This window comes from Argentina silus (genome assembly GCF_951799395.1).
Source record: "Argentina silus genome assembly, contig: scaffold_775, whole genome shotgun sequence".
Classification (NCBI taxonomy): domain Eukaryota; kingdom Metazoa; phylum Chordata; class Actinopteri; order Argentiniformes; family Argentinidae; genus Argentina; species Argentina silus.
This window is the reverse complement of record NW_028152858.1, coordinates 1-2,500: the sequence shown is the minus strand read 5'-3', so window position 1 is coordinate 2,500 and position 2,500 is coordinate 1. Positions and strand designations below refer to the sequence as shown.

Genomic DNA, 2,500 nt, shown 5'->3' with positions numbered 1-2,500 from the left:
TAGTTAGTACCAAAAAGGGTTCTTCATTTGTCCCTATAAGGGAACCCTTTGAAGAGCCCATTTTGGTACCATGTAGAACCCTTTTGGGTTCCATTTAGAACCATGGGTCGAACCCTTTCCACAGAGATCTCTAAATGGAACCCAAAAGGGTTCTACATGGAACCCAAAAAGGTTCTACATGGAACCCAAAAGGTTCTACATGCAACCAAAATGGGTTTTTCAAAGGGTTCCCCTACAGGGACAAATGAAGAACCTTTGTGGAAGCCTTTTGTCTTAGAGTGTACATTGACTGTGGTTGTTCCAGGTCATTTGAGGGGAGTGTAGATGGGATAGAGAAGTACTGTTTAGATGCTGTAGGAGGCAGAGTGGTTCCTCATGGTTCATGGTAGGTGGGTTTAAACCCTAGGCTGCGTACTGCATGTGTCTGAATGTTGTGGCTGTACTCATGACCTGTTTCTGTCCCTCCTCCTCTTCCACTTCTTCTTGTTCTTCTTCTTTCTTCCTCTCTTCCTTCTCCCCCCTCACCTCCCTCCCCTCCCTTTTCCTCTCCTCCCCCTCCCCCTCTTCCTCTCCTCCACCTCTTCTTCCTCCTCTCCTCCCTTCTCACCCTCCTCCCCCTCCTCCCTCACCTCCTTTCCTCCCGCCCCCTACTCCCTCATCTCCTCCCCCCTCCTCTTCCTCCTCCTCCCCCTCCACCTCCTTCCTGCTCCTCCTCCCCCTCCCTCACCCCCCCCCCCCCCCCCCCTCCAGATAAGCAGGACCCGGAGGGTGGCCCAGAGGACAAGGACCCGTCTTCAGAGAGTATGTGTGTTCTAACTCTATCTAACATCGTTATTCCACCTTGGGCTTCTAAATTGGTCTGTGGAGCCCAAGACGCAGGGCTAGATTGGTATTTGCACAGCCGAGCAGCTAGCTTAACGCGGCTAAATCATGCTAATGTATGCACCTTCAGGGCGACGACTGTTTGCTCTCCCAGAACAACGGTCGCCATGGCAGCCCGCCATAAATGATACCTTGTGTTAGAATTAGGACAGTAGAGGTAAAGTGAGAGACCTGTACAGTCTGAATAGATATCGGCTTTTTACAATGTTATCAGCAGTTCTTCTATTCGAGCTTCCTCCCACTCTCTCTCTCTCTCTCTCTCTCTCTCTGTCTCTCTCTCTCTCTCTCTCTCTCTCTCTCTCTCTTTCTCTCTCGTTAATACCGTTATGGTGCATCAAAGTCCTGTAATTCTATTGTATTCAGTTGTAATTCTACTGTATTGTATTGTGTTGTATTTTATTATATTGTAATTCTACTGTATTCTGTTGTAATTCTACTGTATTGTATTGTATTATATTGTAATTCTACTGTATTGTATTATATTGTAATTCTACTGTATTCTGTTGTAATTCTACTGTATTTTGTTGTATTCCATGGTGGTTGTTTGGTGAGCCAGTGGGGACAGGCATACCTGTGTATTTGGTGGTGACATCAGCGGTGGTTGGAGGTTTCCTATTGGCTCTGAACTCGCTAGGCTGCTTCCTGGGTCTGAGGTGGAGGAACAGGAAGAGGCATGGCCAGACAGGTAACAATGGTGATGTCACTGTGACGGTTGTGTGTGTGACGTGCTTTCTCAGAGTGTCAACACTCTCAAAACCATCTCTCTCTCTCTCTCTCTCTCTCTCTCTAGTGGTTAAAGAAGACAGTGTGTCGGATGGGGGGAAGACTGGTGGAGAACAGTGAGTCCAAGCTGTTCTCCTCTGTAGGTAGAGATCTGATTGACTGATCGAATGATTTATTTATTGATTGACTGATCGATTGATTGATCGATTGATTGATTGATTGACTGATTGATTGATATATTGATTGATGGATTGACCGACCAATTAATTGATTGATTGGTGATTGATTGATTGACTGATTGTCCTTCCCTGTGCAGGTCCAGTCTGTCCACTGCGAGCAGCTCTGACAGATATACAGACAGAGAGCTGGTGAACCCTGCGGCCCAGCGAACCCTTCTCCTGGACTCTGGGTCAGAACCAGACAGCACCGTCTACGAGACCTACGGAGCTGAGGTGAGACGGGGGGAGAGAGGGGGGAGAGAGAAGGGAGGGAGGGGGAGAGGGGTAGAGGGGGAGGAAGAGGGGGAGAGAGACACTTAGTAGCTAAATTTAGACAGAATTCCCCTCCTCCTCTTTCTCCCCCCCCCCCCTGCAATCTGGTTTTAGACCCCGTCATTCAACGGAGACAGCACAAGTTGTAAATGATCTATGACCTGCAGCTGGTAGCAGTTCTGTTTCGTGTCTTGTCCTCTTGGACCCCAGAGCTTCTTGTGATGCTGTTGATCACCAGACTCTCTTGCAGAGACAAGGAGACGATGATGGCCTTTGTGGTGAAGCACCGTCCTCGTTCCGTTCATATTTAGCCGACAGAAACCAATGTGTTCAGCTCTGAACGCGACAGGTGTTCCGCAGGGCTCTGTCCTTGGACCCTTACTGTTTTCAGTGTACATGCTCCC

General features: G+C 48.4%; 1 protein-coding gene across 1 annotated transcript in view; it reads left to right on the top strand.

The window, feature by feature from the left end:
* Positions 1-2,057, top strand: part of nphs1 (NPHS1 adhesion molecule, nephrin) — a gene marked incomplete at both ends in the record, with an annotated part of 11,351 nt that extends 9,294 nt beyond the window's left edge. The window contains 3 exons of the mRNA XM_083697854.1: positions 736-801; positions 1,439-1,721; positions 1,922-2,057. Coding sequence (XP_083553980.1) covers positions 736-801; positions 1,439-1,721; positions 1,922-2,057 — 485 coding nt within the window. The remainder of the gene's footprint in view (positions 1-735; positions 802-1,438; positions 1,722-1,921) is intronic.
* Positions 2,058-2,500: the final 443 nt, after the last annotated feature.